A 27,134-nucleotide genomic window follows, 5' to 3' on the forward strand; every position below is an offset into this window, starting at 1 on the left:
AAATAAACCTTTTAAACACATTTCTTGTGTGAAGAGTTGTAAGGGATCGAGTTAACATGTGTTGAGTCCCGAGGGACCGGGGAATGGGCCTGATGGGTCGCTCCTGCTCCTGACTTATGCTAAAGGGTCTCCACATATTTCTGCCGCCCCTGAGGGTCAATTCTAATGGTGGATGTCGCCTGATTTGTCTATGGCCCTTCTCATTCCCTCACACCCAACGCCTGCCTCCATTAGCTTTGTAGCCAGTAGTATTTTTCCTAAAAAGTATAAAAGGTGTTAAAGCCTTGAACGTAGTTATTAGATATTGAACACAGGCAGTAAATTACACAGGTTAAGTGGTGTGACACGTATGAATGAGGAAACACTGGTCCTGTTGCCTGAATCCACCTGTTAGAAATAATTCTCACAGCTGCCACAAGAAAAGACAAATGCATCTGATTTATTGAACTTTTCCAGTAGTATGCAATGTTACGTTTTAGTAGCAGATTACAAGTGTGAAATACAATGAGCACATCATTATTACCTAATAGGTCATTTACTTCTCCTCTAAAATGCCCAAATATTTTAGTTTATGTTCTCTGTGACAAAATTACACCAGAAATGAAAGTCCCATTACTGAAAATGTTACTTCAGTAAAAGCGTGCAAGTATAATCAGGAAAATATAGTTAAAGAATGAAAAGTGTTCTGCAATAACTGACTGTTGCACTATTCTGATGTCATTAGGTTATTGTCACTCGTGCATTAATGTAAAAGCAGGATGTTACTGATGTAGTTGCTGAAGCTAAGCTTTAATCCACCTAATCAGACCTGAGCTGTAGAGATAAAACCCAGGTTATGATAAACTATCATTTTCCTTTGAACTCCATCCCTTTAAAACATGCAGGTGGATTCAGTTATAGCCTCCTGCTGATCATATTTTGTTGATGAAGTCGTCGCCAAAGTCGATCATTCGTCTCAGTGCGCTCAGAATCAGACTGTCGACATCATCTTTGATGTCGATTTCATCGCTGTAGTTCTTGACAGGAAAGATGCAGTTCACGGGGATCCCCACTGCTGCACTGAAGTCATTCATCTGATGTTAAAGAAACATTTCAGTTAATAAATCAACGTGAAGTTTGAACCTCAGCAGGTTTTTGTGCTCACGTAACCTTTGACAGTATTTGGACTATAAAGTGAAACCCCATGAGTTGTGTACAGACTGAAGGAAACACACTCACCTTCTTCTTCACGTGTTTGCTCTTGTACACATTCTTCAGGTCCTTCTCAGTTTCACCACAGGCTCTATCGATGTTGGTGATCATCGCCATTTGGGGAATCCCTTCAGACAGAAACACACTCAGTCGATCAGCTCATCTTTTTTATTGAGTTTCTGTTGATAAAATCCAACAAACGCAAACAACTAAACATCCTGGAGCTGTTCCAGAAAGAAGAGACAGAAAAGCTCCACTTCAAGTCAAAAGTCTGACTTCATACATACATACATTCTCTGAGTCTGACTTCTTACTTTGTTAATTTAACATAGTATAAAGCTGCCAGGAACCCAAAATAAAATAAAAATAGCACATACACCTATAAAAATCTACAACTCTTCTCTGACAATTGCTAAAAATATGAGGTGCAGGTGGAGTGAGGTGGAGAAAACACAGGTGAGGCTAATAAATGGATAAACACTAGAAATATGAAGGGGCTGATAGGCTGGAAAAACAGTGGAGAGAGGAGAAGGGCTAATAAAGGAGATGCAGTGCAGGTGTAGAGGAAAAATCAGGTTCATGAGGAGCACAAGAAAACAAGGAGGGTAACAGACACCAGAAAAACCTAGAAAACACGCAGAACATACATAAAATGAAACTGAAATGACATTCATGACAGAATGGGACTGAAAACTTAAAGAGTAACTAAACCCCCAAACCACTTTTTTCTGCCGAAAACAAATCTATTTGGGTATGAAGTAGTGTTGTTGATTGATTCTGGTCCAACTCTTGACATTTTATTCAAAGTATTTCAATTTGGTGTATTTTGTTGTAAAAATTTAAGAGTGACTGCCCTCTATGGGCTGAAACCCGGCTATTACAATCGAATTTTGCTATTGGCTGAGATGGAGGCCGATGACGTTTTGGAGGCAGCTTACATAACGAAAGTGTGGGACGGGGAGGGGGCAGGGCCTCTGTTGGAGGCTGCACAGAGTGACTGGGCTTGTCTTAACTGCTCCTGGAGCCCCGCCCACAATCAAGGCATTTTTTGAATTTCCAGCCCAGATGCACCTCAGCCAAAACCTGGGGGTTTAGTTACTCTTTAAAAAAATCTCATAATGCATCAAAGATGACAAAATGATAATATCTGAAAAGTGTTTCTGGCTTAAAGAATGAGCGAACAGAGAAATGAGTACTGAAATCAATTCAAATATTCAGTATCGATAAGGACAGTGTGTGTGTGTGTGTGTGTGTGTGCATTAGTTTGTAATTTGTGCTGGTCACTCGCATGTTGCTCTGGCAGTAAACTGATCAACACTGTTGGATCAGCGGGCTTCCAATCTGCCCGGTGGCCATTCACAGTATTGCAGTGCAAAATTCCCCACAGACCTTCATTATGAAAGAGACGTCTGTAAAACTGTTGAAAGGACACCAAGAACTGCAAACAAGGTGGATTATGACTCTTTCTAGGGCAGGAAGTTATGGGCGGGGCCAGCGGAGGAAACACTACTACACACATTCAATGGGGCTCATGACCAGGAAGTAAACGCAGAAGCCAGGAAACTTTTTGCCGTGTGTGCTGGGCCAGTAATTCTAAATGGCTTGAATGGACGGCATCTTTGCGTCAGGTATCTAGCTCTTCTATATAAATCTATGGCTGCCTCCAGTTTTACAGAGAGCATAAAACTATCTAGTGAAGCAAATAACGTCACTTGTCTTAACTTCTTCATTGGTCACATGTTCAACAACACACACATGAGTTTGAGACGTGAACCTCAACTAATATCTATATAAAATCAATTCTCCTGTCATGTTCTGTCAGATTCTGATGTGGATATTTTGTGTTTGGCGAAGCTTACCACTCGCCGGAGCTGCTGAAACACACTCACCTGCAGCAGGTTGGCAATCAGCACCTGCTGATAAAGCCCTGCTCTCCACACTACCTGCTGCCAGATGATTTCGTCAGTTAGATGCAGTACATGGTTCCTGCTAGATTGTCAATTAGTAAGACTTCTAGTGTTTCTCTCCTGGAGATCTAACGTTTTTCGTGTTTTTCGTCACCTGCACGCCTACTATCAGTGTTTCCAGCTCCAGCCATCCAGCTCTCTGGACCTCTTCAGCCAACAGCCTTGCCCTGTGCTCACCAGAGTCTCAACTCACCACGCTACCACCAGCACCACCGTGAGCTACCGCACCTCCACCTTCACACCCCAGATGGGGACTCTGTCTGGAACGCCTTCACCTGCAAATCCCTTGTGAAGTCAGTAAATTACCTTGTACCCTACTCATCTGCCTCACTGTCTGCTTTTGGGTCTACACTCTACTAACCAAGCGTAACATCTCCCAGTTTGTTTTGTTTTTTTTATTTATTTCCCTCTTGTCCAGCCATTTATACTTTGTACAACTATAACTATAGTTGTAAACTCTAACGACAACTTCTTTAAGCCAGAAGCTTCATTTAAACGTCAAAATGTTCCCCATCTTATACATCGGGAGTTTCAGACCGCTCATCAGTCCCTTTCACAGTAATTGACCCTTTTCAACGGTCACCCAAGTACTCAAGTTACACAATTCAGCTTCCATCCCATAGTATAGTCTGACTGTTATGACTCTTTAAACCCCGTTCAAATTTGACTTCAATAAATTTAAGTCAGCAATTTAGTTCAGCATCAGCTTTCCAATAGCCAGCATTCACAACTGTGGTTTTGTTTCAGGAATTTCCTTTTTAGTTTTGATTGCAACTCTATAACAATACAATGATAAAGCAGACAATCTTTTTTCCTGATACAAATGTGAACATTTATTTTATATGTCCTTCGTGTTGATTGTTGTATTATGGACTCTGTCCAACTATGACAAGTTATTCATAAAATGACTTGTGTAATGAAATGAAGCAGTGCTGGTGCCTGACGACTGACCCAGAGCTGACATGAAGTTCAGATACTGTGTATGGAAGGTGACCTCATGTGTTTGTTAAACTGTTGGTATCATAGTAAATAGTAAAAAAGTAAAAAGATTTTCCTCAATGTTGACTGAACAGATTTGACTAAATCCCTCAGATATTTATATAATCAGTCTTACCCAGGTCACTGGCTGCCTCTCTGATGGCTGCCATCTTCTGCAGAACTGACTCCTTAATTTCTGCTGAGTTAGCAGAAAGCACACAAACCAGAACATGAATTTTGTCATCTGCAGACGGTTCTGGGTTGTAGCCTGGATCACCACTGGACAGTGAAGATACAGGATTGAACTGGAAGACAATGTAAAACACAATTATGACACGTGAACACAAACGACTGCAGGATTCTTACTAATGTCTGTGGACATGTTCTTAGTTGTAGACACATTAGTGTAAAACAAGGACGACTTGCACCGTCCAAGACAGATCCTCTACACACAGATTTCAACAATCGAAGCCACAAACTTGGTCTTGGTGAATAAACTAAGTGGGTCACTGTCAAGAATGATCAGCTCTGATCAGTATGTTTTTATCTGCAGCCTCAGACTCGGGTTTTAAAACCTTTCTTCACCATCTGTGATGTAAAAACATCAGATTTACACAGTCAGAGGAAGTCAAAGTGTCCTGCCCATATTTCAGTTATAAAATCCCAGCATGCAACAGAACATCTCTCCTATCAGCTGCAGACAGCGCTGTTAGAGCAGGGCTGGTGCTACACATTTTGAGGCTCTGGGCCAAATGAGGATTAGCTGCCCCCCTATTGCAGCTTCTCTCATCAGTTAAACACCATCATATGTTGTCATGTTGATTTTTTTAACTAGTGCAGCAGCTAATATAAACAATATATTTATGGTTTCCTTTATATATAATTCCTCATTGAGATGTGACCCCTGAGTACTTTGAAAGCTTCTGTTTAATCCTGTTTTTGTGCTCTGACTGACAAAATCAGTCTCCGACTGACTGACTCATCAACTTTCAGGGGGCAGCTGAAGAAATGCCAGTGTTTGTTCTTAGATTTGGGATTTTATTCGTTTAATTTTCAGATACATTTTCATCAAGCATATAACCATGATTATAACCATATAACATCAAATGCCACAATTATTTCAGAAATCACACATTTTGTAAGGGGCCTAGTAAATTTACCTGAGACCCACTAAATTGACCACCTGTGGGTCCCGGGGAGTCACTATATGGAAAACATAACATCACTGGACCACCAGTCAAAATACTTCAATTTTAGTGAAGTTGAAACTTCCATGAACCTCAGAATATCTTAGTATTTGTTTTGTCCCCCTTTTGCTTTAATGACACTTAACTGGAGCTGCACAAACCCCACAAGTTAGTGTTAAACCTGCTGACTCGTGTTATCCCAGCATGCTCTGACAGTGTTCACAAAGCTTCTTGTGATGTCAGAGTCTTTGGCTTTGTCAGTCTTCATGTGTCCTCATAAATGTTGAATGGGTTGAGGTCAGGTGACTGTAGAGGACAGTCAGGACTATTTGGTCTTCACTGGTCTTCAGTAGTTGTGTCAAAGCTTTGAGGTGTGTTTGGGCTCATTATCCTGCTGCAGTATGAATCCTTCTCCACAAAGATCAAACCAGATACAGTCATGGTCAGAAGTTTACATACACGTATAAAAACATGTAAATCATGGCAGTCTTGAGTTCCAATGTTTTCTTCAGCTCTAATTTTTCTGTGATGGAGGAAAATGTGCACATTTTAAAGTTCAATGCATCAATCTGGTGCACTGGTGCCAACTTAAGAGGCTATCTCATAAATAACATGCACATGACCATAACTGAGAAATTGGGGAGAATATAAAATGTAGAAAATAATCAGATATAACACTGAGCTCTGGCTCTGCTGCCTGGTGATTAGTCTGCTACACAGCTCTGGATATACAGTGTTAACAAGCCTATAAGCTACAGTCAATATCTACTGCAGTTTAGTTCCACCCTTTTCGCTCAGTCAACTTCATGCTAACAATTACCATCACAATTGACAATTCAGATTTAAAAAAAAAAAATGTATTTAAATTTATTTTTTTTTACCCCTCCCTTCTTTAGACTTTCCCATTGTAGTGTTTGTGGCTGATGGTGCATCAGACAAGCCTATCAAAACATCACCAACTGTTCTCAATCAGGATCACTCAGAAGAAGTTAAGAGGCCCTGCTTCATGCTGTATGACACAACTTTCTACATCACCAACATTGATCATTCATATAGTTGTGTTTATATTTTTGACTCAGCAGATTTGGTCACATTTTCAGAAGACCTAAAAACATAAATTCATTATTGAACCAAACATCATGAATCTGTTATTAATGACCACATTGTTGAGTTGGTGCAGCAGTATAACTATCTTAGCATTGTGATTGTTGACAAGCTGATTATACTTTTATCATGAGATTCATAGTTTTAATGTTGACAGTACTTTTATAAAAAGGTTTTATTCTTGATTTACTGACCCAGTCCTCACATTCGCTTGTCTGTTGGTACAGGTCACACACCATCAGAAACAGGAACAGACTGCAGGATTTTGTGCAATTGTGCAGGAAAATTGTGCCTTGGCCTTTTTTTGCATTCTTGTTAATTGTTTGTCTGACTGTTACGTGGTACGTACAGTATACAGTCTGTTTTTAAACCAGTATTTTCTGTTGGTGAAGACTGATTGGTTCACTCAAAAGCTCCACCAGATTTCAGTTATGAAGCATTTAGAGTTGATTGATAGAAGTCACGCCCATTTGGACCTACAGAAGATTTTCAGCAATTTCGGGTTTTTTGGAAAAGCCTTTTTTTCCTGCCACTGGCACATATTTCATCAGATCTTATGCACTCTGGGTTTTTTTCAATGATCTTTTTATTGATTTTCACAAATAGAACATATAGAACAAACATAACACCAGATACACAAATAAAAAGCAAATCATTAAACATAAATGAAAAATAGAGGAAAAAGAAGAGAAAAAAAATACTGCATTTGTGGTCAACATATTACACATACAGTAGTTGAAATAAGTATATAATATAGAAATTGCTAGAGGTCCATAAGAGGTTTCCAAGTCTTCAGAAAAATATCCCCTTTATTTTTTAAGGAGTAAGTACGCTGTTCTACGGAGCCCTGGAGGTGACATGGATGGTTTTTTTTTTTACTTGCGCGTGCGACTTACTATCTCGCACGTGTGAGATAGTAAGTCGCACGCATGAGTTAAAAAAAAAAACATCCATGTCACCTCCAGGGCTCCGTACTGTTCCAATCGTAATGTCTCGTTGAGAATTCTTATGAACAAATCAAAGGTTGGAGGTTGTTGTTTGTTCCAGTTCAGCAGAATATATTTCTTTGCTATGTATGATATTATGCTAATCCGTTTGGCTGAAATAGGGTCTAGTGTCTTGTCCAGTTCTGTTCCAAAGAGGTACTGTACTGGAGAGATGTCCAGTGGCATTTGGAGGACCTTAACAGTCAGATCATGTACCTCTGTCCAGAAGCGTTTTATTTGTCTACACTCCCAGAAAACGTGAATGACAGATCCTATACATATTTTACAACAATGGCATTTAGAAGAAGAATTAGGATATATCTTGTGTAAACGAACTGGGGTAAGGTACATTCTGTACATAAACTTATAATTCTGGTCAATTATTTTATTACAGGACAGTTATGTTAATACATTTGACATATAGCATCCCATTGATCTCCACTTAGGTTGCATCCCAGGGCCCGTATTCCTAAAGATTGTGAGAATCCTCTCAGAGAGCTCCTAACTTAACCTAAAAATTCCTAGCAGGGAGTCTTAGCTTAGGAGTGATTCCAGAACATTCTCAGAACTCTGAGCAAGGAATAGACAGAAACTCCTATCTTAGTGAGGAGGTGTGGTTGACCCCGTTGCTAGGTATGAGTCATCATTTCAAAAGCTGCGATTGGTTGATCCTAAAAGCTAGATAAAAAACATACTTTTGGTGATAATGGGCAAAGGATGGACCCTCAAATCGATAAACTTAATCATAGAATCTAATCTTATGAAGACTGTGTAATTGTAAATAATAATTCAGATAAAAAAAAATATCTGTTAGATGAATAGTAAACTATACTTTAATTAAATTAACTTCATTATTTCACTGTCATCCAGTGTTTGGAGAATATCTCTCCTGTCTCTTCCGTCCGCCATTTTGTCCTCTGCTTAGGGAACTCCTAAGTCGCTTAAAAGTCCTCTTCCCTGCTCTTAACAGATCTCACCTGAGGAGCTCTCTTAAGAGCTAGGATTCTTTAGGAATAGCTTTTATCTTTACTAGGATCTACTCTTCACTTTTAGGGGAAATTCTAAGAAAACATCATGATTCTAAGAATTTGGCCACTAGGAGCAACTCTGCACTAAGAGTCTTTAGGAATACGGCCCCAGATCTTTTTGCCATATATTTCTAAGTGGAGTAAAGGAAGAACTATGATGGTCTAGTAGAGTATTGTAAATCAAAGAGAGTTGCCCTTTCAACGAAGTAACACTATTCAAAATTTCTTTCAGACTTGTCAGCCCCAAACACAACCGTCCAGGATCTTTCTAGAGTTGTAATTAAGTGATAAATTTGTAAATATTTATAAAAGTCTTGTTTAGGGATTTCCGACATTATAGGAATAGTTCACTCAGAACGAAATTCAGTCATTATCGACTCACCCTCATGCTGATGAGAAGTACGGTGTAGTTTCTTATTCCTCAAAGTGCAGCTGGAGACCCGTAGGGGTACCCTCCGGCAGCAAAAATCCATATAACAGGCGTTAATTGTGCCCAAGACGAAAAGGTCCATAAAACTACACAAAAACTTTGTAATGTTCCTCCATACTGCTCGTCCGCTGCAACCCAAGTGTCCTGAAGTGGCGACATCCAGAGTTTACTCGTAACAACGTCATTAAGTACATTTTTCTAGCCTACAGTCACTATACTATATTTGCCTGGAGGCACGCTCCCGCGTGCACGCGAGTCTCCCTCACAGCCGATTGCACTTCGGAAGCTGCGCCAGACAGATCAACGAGACTCGCGATAGATACACACCGGTATTTACATCCAGCTGTGAGTTTCAAAGTTTCAAATCACTAGTGCAGGCAGATCCCTCTTGTGTTTGTGTGTCGCTCGGTCTTTCACACAATTGACGCCCGTTATATGGATTTTTGCTGCCGGAGGGTACCCCCACGGGTCTCCAGCTGCACTCTGAGGAATAAGAAACTACATCGGACTTCTCATCAGCATGAGGGTGAGTCGATAATGTTTCTAGAGTGAACTATTCCTTTAAGATTTAAGGTGGCCTTCATTGAATATGTCTTTAAAATTGTGTAAACCATGATCTGTCCATTTTGTAAGCAAGGACTTTCCGATTGAGGATGACATGTCCGGGTTTGAGGATAAAGGAGCTAAAAAAGAAAATCTAGCAGAAGACCCACAGAACTTCTTAACATCTTACCAGGCCAGAGTGTTAAAGGATCACATATGTTTTGAGTATTGAATGAAGGGATTTTATGTTACTAACAAATGGTAGGGAGGTCAGAGAGATGGGTTGACTAATTTTTTCTTTTATGTTTGTCCAAAGGGTAGTTCTACGTTTATGCACCCTACTTATCACAACCTTTGTCTGGGCTGCCCAGTAATATTATTGAAAATCTGGAAGTCCAAGTCCACCCTTATCTTTGGATTTAGTTAGTCTTCAGGGATATTCTAGGTGGGTTGTTTTTCCAAATAAAGGAGCTTATCAATTTGTTTATAGATTTTAAAAAAGGATGCATGTAGGTAACATGGGAGTGACTGAAACAGATAACTGAAGCGTGGCAGTACGTTCATTTTTATAACATTAATTCTTCCGAGGAATGAAATGGGGAGTAGATTCCAATATTCCAATTCTTCTTTAAACTTTGGGAGTAATGGGACATAATTTAGATTAAATAAGTCTTTGAGTTTAGGTGATACAGTCACCCCCAGATATTTGAGTCCATTCTGTGCCCATGTGAAGGGGGAATGTTCTTGAGTTTGTCAGATATTGGTAAGAGGAAAGCATTGGATTTTGTTCAATTAATTTTGTAACCTGATATCCCTCCGAACTTGTCAATAAGATCTAATACTACTGGGACTGATCTCTCTGGATTGGTAAGGTACAGAATGATATCATCAGCATACAATGGTATTCTATTATCTGTTGTCCCAATCTGAATACCAGAAATTTATAATGATGATAATAATAATAATAATAATAAATGTTATTTGTTGGCGCCTTTCTAACACCCAAGTTCACCTTACATGTAAGAAACAGAAAACAAAAAACAAAACAGATATAAAATACAATAGCACATAATATAAATACATACAAAGAAAATACAATGTGGCTAGATAAATAGGTAAGGTGGATGAAACGGTTGGGGGACAGAGTATTATAGGGAGTAGGACAACTTAAAAAGGTGTGTTTTGAGGTGGGATTTAAAGGTGTCGATGGAGTCCAGAGTGCGTATGTGTAGTGGGAGTGAGTTCCAGAGTCTAGGTGCAGAACAGCTAAAAGCCTGAGCGCCCAGTAAGGTGAGTGAAAATGAAGGGGTGGAAAGCAGGGCCGCAGATGAGGAACGGAGTGAACGGGGTGGGATATAAGGGTGTAGCATATTAGAGAGATACACGGGGGGCCTGGTTATGGAGAGCTTTGAATGTTAGCAGAAGGAGCTTGTAATGAATACGTTGATGGACAGGGAGCCAGTGGAGTTGCATGAGGACTGGTGTAATATGATCCGAGGACTTCGTACGGGTGATGATTCTGGCGGCGATGTTCTGGATGGTTTGTAGACAGTGGATGAGTTTCTGTGGTAGACCGGTGAGGAGGAAGTTGCAATAATCGAGACGGGAAGTGACCAGGGCATTTATAAGGATTTCGATGGAGTGCTGGGTGACGGAGGGGCAGAGTCTGGAGATATTGCGGCGATGGAAAAAGGCTGTGCGTGAGATGTTATTGATCTGAGATGTGAATGAGAGGGTACTGTCCAAAATAAGAAGAAGAATTTCACTTTTATTGCCATTGAGTTTGAGCTTGTTGTTTGACATCCAGTTTGTGATGGTTTGCAGGCAGTCCATAAGGGCAGTAGGTGGTGATGTAGCGTCTGGTTTGGTGGTGATGTAGATTTGGGTGTCGTCAGCATAACAGTGAAAGTGGATACCAAAATGATGGAAGATATTGCCAAGAGGGAGGATATAGATGATAAAGAGTAGGGGACCGAGGACAGAACCTTGTGGAACACCGTGGGGGAGTGGTGAGGGTGATGATCTGGTATTTTCTCCTTGGATAAACTGTGAAAGGTCAGACAGGTAAGAATGGAACCACTGAAGAGGAATGCCAGAGACCCCAGTGCCGGCCAAATGACCTAAGAGTATGGTGTGAGATATTGTGTCGAAGGCGGCACTGAGGTCTAGGAGTATGAGGATGGTGAGTAGACCAGAATCCGCTGCTAAAAGAAGGTCATTTGTAATTTGAGTGAGAGCTGTTTCTGTGCTGTGATTGGGACGGAAACCAGACTGGAAAGGCTCAAAGAGGTTATTGTTTGATAGATGGTCTTGAAGTTGGCAAGCTACTGTATGTTCAATAACTTCTGAGATGAATGGGAGGTTTGAGATAGGGCGATAGGTATTGAATTCATTCGGGTCTAGGCCAGGTTTCTTTAATATGGGTGTGACTGAAGCAGTTTTGATTAGGGAGGGAACAATACCATTTGACAGGGAGGAGTGCACAATTTGTGTGATGAGTGAGGAGAGTGTGGGGAGACAAGCTTTGACCAACGTGGTAGGAAGTGGATCACGTAGACAGGTAGTAGACCTGGAAGACATGATCAGTTGAGATATCTGTTGATTCGAGGGAAGATGGAAGGCAGACAGGGTACTGGTGGGCCGGACAGTAGCATTGAGCCAAGGAGTGTTTGACTGAGAAGACAGGCAGGGGGTGAGATGGTGATGTATGGAGTAAACTTTGTGATTGATGAAGTCCAGGAATTGCTGACACTGAAGGGCTGATGTGAAGCGGGTGGCAGTTTCTTTGGGCTTGAGTAGTTTATTTACTGTGGAGAATAGAATCCTGGTATTGTTTCCATCCCGGTGGATGATGTTGGAGTAGAAGGCAGATTTGGCAGCATTCAGAGCAGTCTTGTAAGAGGTGATGTGGTCCGAGTACATTTGAGAGTGAACAGTGAGTCCAGTTTTCTTGGCAAGGCACTCAAGGCCGCGACCAATTGTTTTAAGTTGGCGGAGTTCTTAGGTGAACCATAGAGCAGTCCTAGAAAAAGTCACTGTGCGGGTTTTTGATGGAGCCAGGGTCTCCAGTGCAGTAAGTAGTGTGCTGTTGTAATGGTCGACAAGTTCAGTAACAGAGAAAAGATGTGGATGAGAAATTGACATAGAAATTAGACTGTTAAGTTCTGTGATGTTGATGTTCTTAATATTACGGAAGGACATGATACGGTCTTGGCGAGATTTGCAGACAGGAAGGTTGACATCAAAAGTTAAGAATTTGTGATCTGACAATGGAAGTTCTGTACCGGAAAGATTATATGGGACAACACCAGAGCAGCAGATCAGGTCTAAAATATGGCCCTTATTGTGTGTTGGAAATGTAACATACTGAGTGAGGTCAAAACTATCCAGTGTGGAGATAAAGTCTATGGAAAAGATGTCATTAGGATTGTCAACATGAATATAAAAATCCCCAGTTAAAATGATATTTGGAGTGATGGCACATAGATCTGCTAAAATAGTAGAGAGTTCAGTGATGAAGGTGGAAGAGGCCTTAGGTGGACAATAGACAGACACAATAATGGTGGGTACAGGTCCCTTTAACTGCACAGCCAGCACTTTATTTATGGTGAATCTTTCACAGGAATGAGGACTATTTTCAAACTCTCGCGATAGATCAGGGCGAGGCCACCGCCTTTACCGGAAGTGCGTGGTTTAGCAATGTAAACAAACCCATGCGGCAGAGACTGATTTAAATGAAAAAAGTCATTAGGCTGCTGCCAGGTTTCAGTAAGAAAAACAATGTCCAAGCTAGAGTCTGCAACAAATTTGGAAAGAAACGTTGCTTTGTTCGTGAGAGACCTGATATTGAAGAGGGAGAGCTTGAGAGTGACGTTTGAAAGTTTCTGAGTCCGCAACACAGGGATTAACACAGAGTGGTCAACCGACCTCCTAACTCGGTTTGGCTCACGTAATCTCAGCGTCCAAAAGGAGCGAATGGCGCAGCTGCTGTCATCACCAGAACGAGGAATGATTGTTTGGTGATTTGCTTTGAGTGTGGGAGAAAGAGAAAAGGAGAGAACGGATGGACAGGTGTGCACGTTGGCACAGCATGCCGGAGTTTGGCAGCGAGCATGCGGCATCCCAACATGCTCAGGTGTAGACCGTCTCGCCCAAAAAAGGAGGGACGCTCCCAGAACATGTCAAAGTTGTGGATAAAGCAGATGTTATGTGCTGCGCAAACGGCTTGGAGCCAGGTATGGAGATAGAGAATCCTGCTAAAACGAACATCACCACGGCCCATTGTGGGGAGTGGGCCAGAGATAAATGCAGACTTTCCAGAGTTATAAAGAAGATTAAAAAGTTGAGAAAAGTGAACTTTTGTCATCTCCGATGGCGTGTGGGTGGTGTCGTTCGTGCCGCAGTGAACGATTACTTTTGTAATTGTTAAGGGCGCTGACTCCAGGATACCAGGAAGTTTTTCCAGGATGTTGGCGGTGGTGGCACCGGGGAAGCAGTGAGTGACCGCATTCACAAAACGGATGTGCCGAACGATGGAGTCACCGACAATCAGGGCAGTGGGGGGGAAGAGAGGAGTGGGTTCCTGGTTCACAGCAGTGTGAGAGGGGACAGGAGTAGCAGCAGCAGTGGCGGCGGAGGAGGAGGATGGGAGATCCACAGTGGCTGCCAGAGCTCCAGATGTGGGGCTGCGATCCAGTTTTGGAGACAGCTCTTCCGGTAGCTGAGGGCGGGGAAGACCACCAGAGCGCCTGTTGACAGCCTCCCTCAGCAACCTGCGGTGGAAGGAGGAGGACTTCCCCAGCTGTTTGTTCTGCTGAGAGGAGGCCGAATGTTCGCCACGGACCACATCCGTCCAGAGCGGCAGGTGTGTGGACCGGTTTGGTGGAAAATTGGCAGAGTCCTTAGGTCTGGCTCCAGACCTGAACCACGTAGCGGCCGGAGATGAGAGCGCCGTTGCCGCAGCTGCCGCCGGAGGAGTCGACACGTCTGGTGGAGAAGCTTCCACCACTGCCGCCGCTGCTACTGCTGCCACAGCTGGGACAGAGTCCGGTTCCATATGAGGGGGAAGAGGAGCACCAGCCCCTGGGACAGCATTGGCCGTGGAGACATCAGCAGGGCTAACAGGGACATCAGGCGGTAGCATGGCAAAGCGGTTAGTGAGGTAGAGGGATGGAGGCGAGGCAGTGCGAGGACGCCCACTCCTATCTTTGCCCACTACCACTGACCAGGGGGCCTGTGAGCTGGGGGTTGAGCACGGGGAGGGCCGGTGACAGGGTGATAAAGAAGGGTCCCAGAGCATAGTGTCGCCGTTGGCTGAGTTCATGGAGGAGACGATTTTGGACTGTGTGGCTGTGGTGTCAATGAAGTCGGTGAGGAGAGAGTCTTTTTTCCGGAGTTCGTCTGAAAGTCGTCTGATGTTTTCGCTGAGGTGAGTGATGTGTGTTTCTGCTTTCCGGCAATCATCGCAGGGGGTGGTGGTGGATGGTGAAGTGGATGGTGCCATGGTTGGAGCAGATGGTGGCTGTGGAAAGAGAGAAAACAGCTCCGGCAGCAACGGTGTTTGTAGTAGCCTATGCTTGTTTGGCTAGTGGCTAGCTGGATCGCTATTGTAACGTTAACTTTAAGGGAGGCAGTGGAGACTTACACACGAGGACTCCAGTTGGAGTCCACGGCGTTGAAGAGGCACATATAGCAGACTGTTTAGATGGTGAGAGGAGGCGAGACTTACCCGGAACCAGTGGTGGACAGTAACGAAGTAAATTTACTTGAGTACTGTACTTAAGTACAGTTTTTGAGTATCTGTACTTTACTTGAGTATTATTTTTGGGGGACACTTTTACTTTCACTCCACTACATTTGAAGGACAAATATTGTACTTTTTACTCCACTACATTTCTATTGATGCTCTCGTTACTCGCTACTTTTGAGCTTACGTCAGCTGATGATTTTTTATTTTTTTGCAAAATTCAGAGAAAATAAACTGTTTCTGCTGATTTGCGTATGGTTTGTCTTAGTTGTATTGCCGTACCTGTACTGCGTCATGCCATACGAAGAAATGGAGGAAGAAACTGGAGAAACACTGGGGAAACTCCCACCGAGCACCCGTGGCCTTATCTCAAACCCACGTTTGATTCGTTTCAGTTTAAATGTTTGTTGTGCTTATCGCGAACAAATTATATCACGGCCGACAAATACTCGTCCTCCAACCTGAAAAAGCACGTCGCGGTATGTAAAGTTGTTACTAACGTTAGCTAGCACAATGTTGGTTAAATTGCAGATGCACATTTTAAACGTAATTGTATGTGCTTGTAGTATCACAGTTGCCATTTTAAACGTTTTAAAATTATGGCAACTGTTGCAGTGCAGTTGAATGATTGAGTTGACTTTCTGTTCATGTTTTTTATACAATTCATATCAAAGAGTCCAAGGTAGGGGTTAGGTGTGTGTGTGTGTGTTTGTGTGTGTGTGAGAGAGAGATAAAGTGGGGGTGTGTGTGTGTGTGTGAGAGAGAGATAAAGTGGGTGTGTGTGTGTGTGTGAGAGAGTGTGTGTGTGTGTGTGTGTGTGTGTGTGTGTGTGTGTGTGAGAGAGAGAGAGAGAGTGGGTGTGAGAGAGAGAGAGTGTGTGTGTGTGTGTGTGTGTGTGTGTGTGTGTGTGTTAGAGAGAGAGAGAGTGTGTGTGTGTGAGTGAGAGAGATAGAGTGTGTGTGTGTGTGTGTGTGTGTGAAAGGGAGAGAGAGTGTGTGTGAGTGTGAGAGAGAGAGAGAGAGTAGCATAGAGTGAGTATAGTATATATTTCACTTGTTGGTGAATGCAGCTGAGTCTGTGTTCTGAGGCTTCTTGTCTTTATTTGTTTATTTTTGAGCTATAAACATGTCTGTAGCAGAATCGCATCAGTGTATTGTATAATGACATTAAGCTACTTTCCTTTCCTGTATTTCCTGAGATATTTTTTTAATACTTTTACTTAAGTAATTTTTTAAGCAAATACTTTAGTACTTTTACTTAAGTAATATTTTGACTAAGCTACTTTTACTTGTATTGGAGTAATATTTGACAAGGAGTATCTGTACTTTTACTCAAGTAGTGAAGTTGTGTACTCTGTCCACCTCTGCCCGGAACAGGCCCAAATACTGGGCCCGGTGAGGTGGTTGGGTGTCCGGTAAGCTAGTTGGTTGTCAGCTTCTGGGGGATGATACTGCGTGGGATGACTTTCTTGGTGGAAAGATCTAGTTAAGCTTTAATTTGTGTTTACCTCCAGAATATAAATCCAACATTAGCAGCACAGTGACACAGATGGCGAGCCCTCGTAAGTAACTCCTGCAGCGAGCTCATGTGCTACCTCACTTGTCTTCACTTGTCCTTATGACTTCAGCATGGGTTTGATCGCTAAATTAAAAAAAACGGGGATAGGCGACATCCTTGTCGACAACCTCTGTGTAAGTTAAATCTTTCTAAGAGATTGCCATTAACACATATTTGAGCTTGTGGATTACTGTACATTGCTTTGATCCAACTGATACATCCATCGCCATAATTAAACCTCTCCAAAACCTGAAGTAAGTATGACCACTCGACCCTATCAAACGCTTTTTCTGCATCAAGGGATATTACCGTAGCTGGTTGGTTGTGAAGGGTCGAGTGGTCCACTATGTCTAATAGCCTTCGAATATTATCTGTTGCATATTGTGCCTTTACAAAACCTGCCTGGTTGGGGTTAATTAGCTGAGGAAGAATGTTTTCTAGTCTATGTGCAATTAATTTAGAAATAATCTTAAAATCAACTGGTAGTAACGAAATTGGACGAAATGATGTGCATTCTGCAATGTCTATCTTTTTTATGTACCAATGATATGATAGCTGTCTTCATTGATTCGGGAAGGGTCCCATTTTCAAAGAAATCTATAACCATGGGCATAAAGAGAGGTTCAATCTGTGGCCAAAAGGTCTTATAGAACTCTGCACAGTATCCATCTAATCCTGGAGTTCCACTTCTTTTGAGGTGAATGGAGAGTTCAGGTATTGTTTATCTTCTTTAGAGATGGAGGGGAGTGATACATTTTCTAAAAACATGTTAATGTCAATCAAATCAAATCAAATCAAATTTTATTTGTATAGCCCAAATTCACAAATCACAGTTTGCCTCAGAGGGCTTTACAATCTGTACAGAGACGACACCCTCTGTCCTTCGACCCTCGATTCGAGTGAGGAAAAACTTGCCCCAAAAAAAGCCCTTTTAACAGGGAAAAAAAAAATGTGGAAGACACCTCAGGAAGAGCCACAGAGGAGGGATCCCTCTCCCAGGACGGACAGACGTGCAATAGATGTCGCATGTACAGAGCAGATCAACGAGATCACAATGTATACAATTATAATTAGATACATAACATAACATAGAGAGGTTTTCAGATGAGTATAATTGCTTATAAATATCTATTAAGGAAGATTGTATTGACTCATTGTCATATTTTAGCTGACCCTTTGCATTGCGTATGCATTTTATTGTACGGTCAGCACATTCTTTTTTAAGCTGATACACTAAGAGCCTGCTGGGTTTATTTCCATAATCATGATATTGCTGTTTAGTAAAGTAAAAACCTGCATCGATAGAGGCCATCTTTAAGGCCTTGGATGCATTAGGATTTGACATAAGGTGCTAGGATTTATTTAGGTTACTGTCAATGCAACAATTAAAGTCTCCAGCAATAATTCCAAAGTCTGTATTATACTGGTTAAACAAGGAGACCATATCAGTCATAAATTTAGGACAATCCTCATTTGGTGCATAGATGTTAAGTAATGTAAGTTGCTGGCCATAGAGTACTCCCCGAATCAGTATATATCTGCCTTTGTTGTCACTATATTGTTCTTCAAGTATGAATGGTAGGTTTTTATGAACTATTATTGCCGTTCCTCATTTATTGCTTGTATAGCTTGAAAAATAGACCTGTCCTAGAACCCCTAACATGTCTGGCAGATGGTAAGTTTCCATCAACCATGCACACATCATAAAATAAAGTTAGGCTATCTACTATATTTTAAAGAAGAGGAAGGTATTGCTCAAATCCCTAGGATGGCATTAGCTCTACATAACAGCAGGCTGTGCAGGGGGGGAGACAGGGAAAGAAAAAGAGCAAAACACATAAAAAATAATTTCCCTCATTTTAGGAAATGATTGGAGAGTCGGAAAACAAATCATCTAATTATTCTTAGTAATATCTGCTCCTGTTCGAAACAAAACAACCAAAAGATGAGGGATTTAGACTTTAGGAGTGCATGCACGGATGTAAACGTACTCACCCCTCCTTGTGTAGCTTAGCTGTAAAGTCCAAACCCGAACAATATGCAATTTAACTGGTACTTATGCTGCAATGGAACTCCTCGGCTTCTTGCGGTGTAGAAAACAGTCGAATCTTCCCGCTGTAGAGCACTCTCAGCTTGCACGGATGGTGCTGGAATCCGAGAAAGCTCCCCATGTCAAGAAACAGCTTAACACCGTTGAACTCTCGCCTGTGTCGGATAGTTTCCGCTGAGAGATCTTGGACGAAAGTGAGTTTGGATCCGTCATGGGTGATGCTCCGTTGTCTGGTTGACTGCAGTACAGACTCCTTGTCTTGGCATTTGTTGAAGTGGACAAGCACAGCTCTGTTGTGGTTGGGACTTGGCGGAGTCAACGTACGATGGACTCTTTCCAGTATAAAGGACCTGTCCGCTACCAGATCCATACTTGCCAACCTTGAGACCTCAGAATTAGGGAGATATTCAAAAGGGCCGCGGGGGGGGGGGATTTATATATATATATATATATATTATACACACACAAAAAAGAAAAATGAAATACTTGAATTTCAGTGTTCATTTATTTGACAAACAAAATAACAGTCCACAGTAACAAAGTAAAGTGACAAATTAAATAGCTGTCCACAGTACCCGTGCAAAACAAAAAAGGCATACATTGCATAGATTAGCCATCAATCTATGCAATGTATGCTAGAAATAAAAGTAATCATCAAAAGGAAATTAAAACATAGCCTATACAACAACAGATACGGGTACATACATAGACAGAGAACTGGGGATACTCTTCCCTAACCATAACAATATCCATAACAACAACACTCCTCTACACATGGTTGTATTTGAAGGGGCAATGCTTCGCAGCCAGTAGCACAGCCCTTGAAGGAGCGTAGGTATGGGCAGCACCTGTCTCTTCTTCTGCTTCTTCTTCTTCTTCTGTTCTTACACCAGCCACTGTTGATGTATAAACAGATACCTCCACCTTTCGTTTTACCGGAAAGTTTTGTGTCGCGATCCGCTCTGAAGAGTTGGAAGCCTGCCAGCTGCAGCGCAGAGTCCGGTATCAAGCCGCGTTTGACTTCGAGGTGTAACCGTTATTATTGTTCGGCCGGAAACGGCGCCCAGTGAAGGATGGTGTAGCAATATAGTTGTCCAGGTGGAAATCGGGAGAAATTCGTGAGAATGGTGGCCCCGGGAGAATTTCGGGAGGGGCAAGAAATTCGGGACTCTCCCGGGAAAATCGGGAGGGTTGGCAAGTATGACCAGATCCAGCCATTTGGGCAGCATGTCATGCACAAAGTCCAGAAGCGGTCGGTTGCCTTCAGCGCCCTCTTTGAGACCGAAGATGTGGATGTTCTTTCTCCTACCGCGGTTCTCCAGGTCATCCGTTTTCGCCTCCAGGTATGTGATCTTCTTTGTAGCCACGGCTAGTGCTTCTTCAGTTTTGGCTAGCTTTTCCTCTGCCGTAGCTATGCGGCTCTCTGCTTCGTCAATGCGTCTCTCGTTGTCTCTTACATCTCGCTTGATGTCAGTCAGGCTGCTTTCTACTGTGGAAATAGTGGCTGCCATATCTCCCAGACAGTTGCCGATTCCATCCAGCTTCGTTCCAAACTCTGAGCGGAGTGCTTTTAATTCAGACAGCACCTCGGTTGCGGCCGCCATGCTCTTAGCTTCTGAATTCTCAGTCGACGAAATCGTCTTCTCCTGTTGTAGAGTTGTCTTGCGTGCCACTTTGGTAAAAATTTCACAGTCTTTTACCGACAAAGGTTTTGACATGTTCATTTTGATTTGTGAGAAGGGTTTGAGAAGGTTTCTAATGGTTTTGTGTGCGAAGTTGCAGGAGCCCCCACACTAAGCGACCATTCTCGTCAGAGTCCACGAGCACCCCTCTGCACTTGTTTTTTGATATCACTTACTGTGTGTCTGTGTTTGGTTATGAAACATTTGAGGGCATGGTCTGATGCACTTGACAGGCCCCAACTCATCAGTGTTTAATCTACTGAGGACCAAATCTGGGAATGTTGTACATCAAGCCACACAGCATGAGTGTGTAAGATCAGGTAAGTTCTACCCCCAGGGGTCACTACAGATACAACATAACATGATATTTATGCAAAACTGTTGCCTTTAAGAAGACTAAACTAGATGTACAAATTCACCTTGAGCATGTGCACGACATTTTAAAGCATGGTAACAACAGAGCCACCATGTGGCCAATAATAAGATGCATTCTGTGTTTCTGTTTCTCTTCAACAGATGATTCAATTGGCACCAATTTTGGGTGGTAACCTGAGACGGCTATCGTCAGCACTGCTGTGAAAAGTTGTATCAAATTTTCTGAAGGTTTTAGTTAATCAATAATACATTCATTATTATGTTGATAGTGAACATGATCTTGGTGACAGTATGTTTCCATCAAAATGTATGTGATGTGGTTGATAGTGTCAAAAGTGTATTAATGTGATGTTGTACCTTGTATTTCTCCTTCACATGTCCCTTCAAGACCAGTTTGATGTCTTCAGCACGAGCTCCAGAGCCAGACTCTTCCTCCAGACCCATGATGTCATTGAAGACGAAAGGATAAAATATCTTTGGGTTTTCTCTTCCTTTTCTGATTTTATGAGTTTCATACTGCAACAGACACACAAACACTTGATGAAATGCTTGTTTTAGTGACAGTGATGTCACTGACAGATGTGTGGTACTGTAGTGTGTTTCATGACGTGCCTGGATACATCGATATGAATCCTGGTTGTTTTTAATGTTCGTCTCAGATTCTGGTTCAGTTTGAGATAAATTCAATAAGTGTATCACAGATCATCTCTCTGATAAACATTAAAATCAGTCATACAGTGTCAGAAACCCTCTAACACCAAAACATCTACTCATATACATTTAAAGTTTGACTCACACACTGACTCTAACATGTACAATATGTATCTTCCATCTGTAAAGGATGTGGAAGATATATCCTGCACACTGTATATACTGTATATAGATGTCTTCATGTGTATATTGTACATAACCACCCACTTCATGTATGATAAACTAATCTATTACATTACCCATTTAATATTTATTCCATTGCACTATTGTATTTGTTAGAGAGGTTATTAAAAACCAGGGTCAGATTCCTCGTATGTGTTCACAAACTTGGACAGTAAAGAAGATCCTGATGTCTGTTTTGAGAACTTCATTCAACAAACTAACAGATAAATAATTCTGATGTGATGCAGATGAATACAAATGAACCAACTTACATTTGCTGACGATAATTAAAAGAAATATAAAGTTTTCTTACTTTTTTGGTGAAACTTTTGTCAGAGGTGGTGTTACTGGCCAAAGCAGGAATACTCATTCTGCCTCGTAGGATGTTGCTGACAGAGTTAATGAAGCTGGACTTTCCAGCGCCGACGGGTCCGTACAGAAGAATCCTGAGATGTTTGATGTCGTCACTTTCAGGCTGATACTCCTGCACATACTGAAGATCCACCCCTTTGTTTCTGTCAGAAGAGATTACATTTGATTTTAGATTACAATATATTTCTATTATTGAACAATACAAACATTAGACCCATTGGTTTGGTTTAATCTGTCATAAAACCACAGACACATAACTCACTTGTTAAAATAGAACAGTATACAATATAATAAACACAAAACACAGGTCCAAAAAGACTTTTCCTATAAGATGACATTGTGAAGGAAGCTGCTGTAAAACCCTGGATAATTATTTGAGTCACAACCTCCACAAGATGACTCGTTTCACTCTCAGTTTGATCCATTCAGTCTGATAACATTTGGAAAGCCCAGAAGCTGCAACATTAAATTATTTTATCTCTATTGAAGTAATCAGAGGCTGAACAGGAAGTTAGCCGCTCAGTCGGCAGAAGTCTCCAGTGTTTCCGCTCTTTGGGCTCCACAGTGCAGAAGATCCAGGTAACTTTGCAGACAGGAAGTCAAGCTTTTTTCTTCATGGCCTCTGTTACGGACCCTCTAATAGAAAAACTCCCCGAGAGGATGTAACACATTCAAAAGGATACTCAGACAAACAAATCAAGGAATAAACCACATTTTATTCATAAATCAAGAAAGTAAAAACTACATACCAAAAGAAAAGGTTGGAGTACCCAGCCGAAATAAACAAAAGGGGGAAATCGCTGGGCCAGCCACGCAGTGGGCCGTCGCACCCAGCTATCCCCTCTTAGTGCAAGAGCTTAGTTCAAAAATGTAAAGGAATCGTGCATTTTGTGGTAAAAGCATGAAATTTGGTACACTGACAGCCAAAGGCATTCTCAAAAGATTTGGATATGGAGCCATCCTTAATTTTCAACATGGCCGCCAGAAATAACTATTTTCTTATGAATCCTGGATATAATATGATATTTCAGACTTATTTAGCATACATGGTACTTGGTAAATGTCTTTTGGATAGTGGAACTTTTCAATTGAAAATTCAAAATGGCCGCCAACTTGTTAGATATGGATGATCTGTGTGAAATTATACATTTTTCCTGATGCAGAATTTTAATACGAACTTTAGAATTTCTAAAACTCTTCTTTCCATGTTCCATAACACTCATTTTAAGCAAGGCAAATAGGGTCTATCACACGGAAGACTATTCACACTCTCCTTCACAGAAGCAGAGGGCTGTGCACTGTAAGTGGGACTTTTTGCACTTGCACTGCCCAACACAACCCTTCTTGCATTTGCATGAGATAAGTTCATAGCTGGACTGGCCTGCATCTGGTAGACATGTCCAGAAGGGTTCATAGTCCCCCTCAGATGACTTTGACCAGCCCCATTCGCATGGTGAAGGTAGTTCTGGTGTTGACACCAGGACTGTACCCCACACATGCCCTCCTTGGTACACAGCTCTCTTTACATGCTCTTCTAGGGCAGCCTTGGTAGGGGGGATTGCTTGCACATTGTGCCTCTTTGCGAATAACTTCCTCCTTGCCGTATCGATTTCTGTACATGTGCTGGTTCCGTCATAGAGTAAGATCACAAACCTCTCAATTGTGGCCATTACTTCCTGTGGTATATCCTTTGGGGCTGTAGTATAGCCACTTCCCTTTTCTGCTCGCTTGGACTGCAAAGGACATCTCAATGCCTCTGCCGTGTGCTCTTGGCATATAATGCAGAGATTCCAGTCAGTCTTGGCTGTGCAAGAAGGTGATGGTCCTTGACCATCAAAATTCACAAGCTGGAATTTCTTCGACATTTTGTCAGACAAGAAAAACTATGTTTGCAGTAAAGGCCGAGGGGTTATCCTTATATACCACCTTTTACTACAGGGAAACACATTCGAGTATGGGATACAACTAGGTTCGGATAAGATTACCCTACACCTAGCCCGATCGTTCATCCAGTACCATTTAATTCCTGTGCGATCTGTACACATCCAGGTAACTATATGAAAATCATACAAAGCCCCGTTACCCTTGGCTCGGCTCTCCCGCGCTGGCACATCCTGTCCATTCAGGTGCGGCTATCTAACCATGTACATCTAACTATGTAAACTAAGTCGATGTGGGGCTAAAATTAGATAGCATTTAGGAAACTAAACTACACTACCACTTAGCTATGACCACAACTAGCACATTAAATACAGAAAATGGCATTATTAAGAGGAGTGTATTTAGCTGGCACTGAACCCCATGCTGAGTTTCACAGCAGTGGTATCACCAGTGTGCCCTGGTTGTGTTTCGACATCCACTCTTTTACTTTTCTTTTTTTTTTTTTTTTTTTAGATTATTGGGTTATTGGGATTAGATGATAATTTACTTGAAATTATAATTTTTATTTCGGAAATATGGCTGCCATTTTCAAATAAACAAGGGTCATAGGTCACCAGTAGTCACCAAGTGTGTGACTACTGTGGTCACCAGGAGGTAGAAGGAAGCTATGGGCAATTGCAAAGTTCAAAATTTGAATACAAAAAATATATATATATACTGGTTTGACACCGAGATCACCCATATCAGACAGCCATAAAAGTGATAGCCGCCATCTTGAAGGATGTCAGCCCTCTTGAATATTCAATGACAAATTTAAATTATCCAAAAGACATTTACCAAGTACTATGTATGGTAAATAAGTCTGAAATACCATATTATATACATCATTCATAAGAAAACAGTTGTTGCTGGCGGCCATTTTGAAAAATGGCTGCCATGGGCGCCATGTTGAAAATTCATGATGGCTCCATATCCAAATCTTTTGAGAATGCCTTTGACTATAAGTGTACCAAATTTCATGCTTTTACCACAAAATGCACGATCGTTCTGGTTACCAGCTGCACTATCTAACCTAAACAAGAAAGAAAAATAATCTAATCCTAGATTAACTAAAGAAAAACCGAAAAAGATATTGCTGGTGATCTCCAAAACTAAACTACAAACTAATTAACAAAAGCCCCAGCACTGAAAACATGTAGGGGGAAAAGGCAACAAAGGAGACGCAAGGTGAAAAATCTCTTCCTATCGGTGTCAGCTGGGCAGTGGCTTCAGAGAGAGTGAGGCTTCCACTCAATCCCCCTTAAATGTTGTCAGGAAATTGCAACACCTGGTCAGGTGTGTCTTTCTGAAAGAAACAGACAAAAAGGAAGAGAGGGCGCCAGAGAGCAGCAGAGAGAGAGAGAACACAACCAGTTGGGCAAGACAGGTATCCCTATAGGCCGGCCCAGCCTCTGAGCAGCTTTCATTGGAATGAACAGGGGTTCCATCCCCCTGTGACTGGTCAGTACTGAAGCTCACCTACACCTGTTGAGTCTGAGTTAATAAAGCATTCACACTGTTTTCACGTCACACTGAGCTGGACCCAGTTTACTCTGCTGAGGACACTCGTGTGTGTTTGTGTTGTTAAAGTGTCACCACACGTTTCAGTTAACTCACCCCCAGTTTATTTTCCTCCATGGTTCACTGAATGCTGAAGAGGAAATCGTGTCAGACATAAGTAAATATTTGAATAGAAAAATGAACATGTTTCATTTTGTATGAATAAATAATTAATGTCTGAAATCAACTTCATATCTTACTGGGAGAAGGCGGCGGCGCTGTAAAGAAAAATATTTAGAAAATATTTAAGTATAAGATGGAATACTTTACATATGTGGCCTAAAACAATATTTAAAAGATATGTTTTATATATTTAACATATTTTGTAAATATTAAATACAAAGTAATTGTGTGAAACAGAAATGGAAAGTGAAAGGAGACACCAGGTGATCTCAGGTTAGAATTGGTAAACTCCAGGTGCTCTTGAAGTTAAACTGATAAAGGAAGCACACAGACTTACTGAAGGCACACTCACCTGAGCCAACGATGTTGTTAAAGTCTTTTTTGTTTAGGGTGCATGAGAGTCAAAATCTCACCTGGTTTCAACCCGCACTAAGAAATGGTGTGTTATAGGGTAATCTAACGTGTTTTTATGGCATATTTATGTTCCATGATAAATAACAATTTACTGCTTTGTGCGAGTGTGTCCTTTATCGACAAAATAAGAAGCAGATTTATGATTTATTTTAATGATTTGTTTAAAAGAAACAGATTTGATTGAATTTATCAAATTGAATAGAAATTGCATGTATAACATTCAAAACATCAGCATCATTGTAAGTCTGCATTTTATATATACTAAACTAAGCTATGTTTTGATTTTGGATTTTTGGACCGTGTGCTGCAGTTAATTAAACATCTTACCAGGAGTAGAAGACTTTGACCCCATGAATGCAACTGTAGACAGAGAAGGACATGAAGAACATCATGTACAACAACCACACCTGTGACAGATGTTTAAATATCTTGATTAGTTCACTCAGTCACAGTGGAGGACTCTGAGGGACAGTGGTGAAAATGTAAAAGGGCCCTACAGAGCTCTTCATCGACGTTATCACTGGGTCTGTGTAGAGGGAACTTAACAACACTGTGATTAACAGGAATTTAAATTGGTTTATTCATACAACATCTTTCAACTCTGAGTTAATTCAAAGTGCTTCTCATAAAGCAGAAAGACATTGAGAAAAAAACCTCAAGACAATATTCAAAACCTTCCTGAAAAACTTCACTTTTAAACTCACATTAATTGCAAAGTTTACATTTTCAATGTATTGATACTTTGTTGAAACAACATCTAAAGTCTATAAATGACAAGCAATGGTTTTTAATCTAAAAGCAGAAACATCCTCACCAGTGTAGATATCGTCTGGAAAACTTGTAGATGTTGTAGATCTGTAGTAAACAAAAGGAAAAGACTCTTTATATACGCTTAGTTTAGGTTTATATTGAGGATCCTCCCTCTCTCATGAACCACATGATTTATAAGAAACCCACCAGCTTTTTATAAACTGTCATGGGCACACACACAGTGACAGCTTCTAAGTCATGTGGGTCATGAAAGAGGATCCCTTTATATAAATAGTCT

General features: G+C 41.4%; 1 protein-coding gene across 1 annotated transcript; it reads right to left on the bottom strand.

The window, feature by feature from the left end:
• Positions 1–420: 420 nt before the first annotated feature.
• Positions 421–26,988, bottom strand: LOC311262626 (interferon-induced protein 44-like). Its single transcript, XM_084362182.1, has 9 exons — positions 26,901–26,988; positions 26,414–26,446; positions 25,750–25,767; positions 25,607–25,640; positions 22,011–22,212; positions 21,182–21,340; positions 4,273–4,441; positions 1,219–1,319; positions 421–1,073 (listed from the first exon to the last, which is right to left on the bottom strand). Exons 2-9 carry the CDS (start codon positions 26,436–26,438, stop codon positions 912–914), a joined length of 870 nt encoding a protein of 289 aa, XP_084218308.1. The 5' UTR covers positions 26,439–26,446; positions 26,901–26,988; the 3' UTR covers positions 421–911.
• Positions 26,989–27,134: the final 146 nt, after the last annotated feature.

The sequence above is a fragment of the Pagrus pagrus genome (genome assembly GCF_965226575.1).
Source record: "Pagrus pagrus genome assembly, chromosome: 9".
Lineage (NCBI taxonomy): Eukaryota > Metazoa > Chordata > Actinopteri > Spariformes > Sparidae > Pagrus > Pagrus pagrus.

Bases quoted from the DNA above. Each gene is read 5' to 3' on its own strand.
- LOC311262626 (XM_084362182.1), bottom strand. From the start codon at position 26,438: ATGGGGTCAAAGTCTTCTACTCCTG. The intron at 1,320-4,272 runs GTAAGACTGATT...TTCTGTCTGAAG, and splicing joins AGAGGCAGCCAGTGACCTGG to GGATTCCCCAAATGGCGATG. The intron at 1,074-1,218 runs GTGAGTGTGTTT...CTTTAACATCAG, and splicing joins GCAAACACGTGAAGAAGAAG to ATGAATGACTTCAGTGCAGC.